Below are 1,761 nucleotides of genomic sequence, written 5' to 3' on the forward strand. Positions count from 1 at the left end.
TAATGTGTTTTTCTAAGGATTTATAAAAATTACTTCAAAGTCCTAATTGAACTATGGTCTAATCCTGGCTTAGTCTAAGACCTGTCTGTGAAACCGGGCCATTATGTCTTATTTTTAGTTTTTGGTTAAAACAAGCTAAATATATACATATATCTCTCCTGTGTACACTGCAAACATGATGTTCTTTGGATTTTTGTCTTGTTTTCTAGCATATCTAAATATTCTTGAATCAGGATGCATTTAAAATGACTTAAGATAGTATGTATTGTCTTTAGTTTTTGCTTAAAACAAGTAAATAAAAAGGATATATATATATCCTGTGTACACTGCAAAAATATAATTTCCTTAGGATTTCTGTCTTGTTTTCTAGTATAAATATCTAAACATTCTTGAATCGGGATGCATTTACTTGACCAGTAAAATTACTTAAGATATATATACAAGAGAGATATATACACACATGTTTTTAGTTTTTGTTTAAAACAAGCAAAACATATCTGCCAATGGGACATGAAAAACTATTTAGTTTAGCCTTTAAATTAAGATCAAATTAAGTCTGGGGCTACGTTTTAGCCTTTATATTACTATGAGCCGACTGAATGACGCGGTTCTGATTGGTTGCTAAACTGCGCTGCGCGGTTCTAATTGGTCGCCGAGCTGCTCTAGGCAGTTCTGATTGGCTACCGCGCTCCGTGGAGCGGTGCAGATTGGTTGCTGTACTGCGCTGGGCGGTTCTGATTGGTCGCTCGCTTCCGCTCAACTCTAATCAGGCTCCGCCCCGGCAGCAGCGACAGCAGCGCGAGTTCCGTGTAACTTACCTCCGATCCATCGATTCAGAGATTAAAAGTGTGATTAAACATGACTATCTTCAGCTTCAGCGACACTCGAGAGCGCTGAAGCCCCTCAGATGCGGGTTATTTGATCAGTGCTTGTGTTTGTGTTCGTGCTGCGGCCGGATTGAACATCATGACGGTCAGTCTCACTTTAATTCACTTTAATAAGCGTCGCTCTGAATGTGAACACGATGCTGTTTGATTCGGTGTGTACAAGTACTCGCGGATCTCTGTCTCTCTCTCTCTGTGTGTGTGTGTGTGTGTGGTGAGCAAACACAACTTGTTTTTATATTTGTGTGTTTCTGCGCGCGCGACACACCCCACACCGTGCACGCGCAGTGCTCAGGCTAATGTTTGCTGGTTTGTTGATGTAAATGCACACAGACTCAGTGGAGCTCAGATTAATAGTTAAATACATTGTTTATCCTGCTTCATACTGCAGAGTTACACGGCATAAGCTGTTCCCATCCACCTGTTTTTATCTGTATTTCAGAATAAAGCATATAAACGCTGGATGGAAACGCCAAGATGCGCATAAATTCAATTCAGATTCTAAATATGTGCAGAACTTATTGGATAAATGTGTTATCCGATAAGAATAAATGTGCATAAAGTCCGATGGAAACACGTTTAGTGATTAGTTTCCTCCATGTGCATCCAGTCATTTCTGTATCAAATAGACGTGTCTTATAGAGCACAGCTACATCTGCAAGACGTCTGCTAGAGATCTCTTGATCTGGAAAGCATCTGCTGTGTACAAACGTCTGTAAGATAACAGTTTTACATACTTTCTAAATCATAAACCTCTTAAAGACATCTAATAAAGGTCTATTTGACATCTGATAGGAAACGTCCTGTAGATGTCTTGCAGATGTCTTGCAGACGTCTCGGAGACGTTTGTGTGCTGTTATTAATGTGGCTTGGCATC

At 39.8% G+C, this 1,761-nt stretch overlaps 1 protein-coding gene across 2 annotated transcripts in view; it reads left to right on the forward strand.

Moving 5' to 3' along the window:
• The first annotated feature begins 768 nt into the window (after positions 1 to 768).
• LOC306861569 (TRIO and F-actin-binding protein-like) overlaps positions 769 to 1,761 on the forward strand; it is a 13,308-nt gene continuing 12,315 nt past the window's right edge. Inside the window, exon 1 of one of the 2 annotated variants that reach the window (XM_079403928.1) lies at positions 769 to 1,039. In XM_079403928.1, coding sequence (XP_079260054.1) covers positions 1,025 to 1,039 — 15 coding nt within the window. In that variant the 5' untranslated portion in view covers positions 769 to 1,024. The remainder of the gene's footprint in view (positions 1,040 to 1,761) is intronic. The other variant, XM_079403929.1, reaches the window with a different exon arrangement.

This window comes from Barbus barbus, assembly GCF_936440315.1.
Source record: "Barbus barbus genome assembly, chromosome: 4".
NCBI lineage: Eukaryota > Metazoa > Chordata > Actinopteri > Cypriniformes > Cyprinidae > Barbus > Barbus barbus.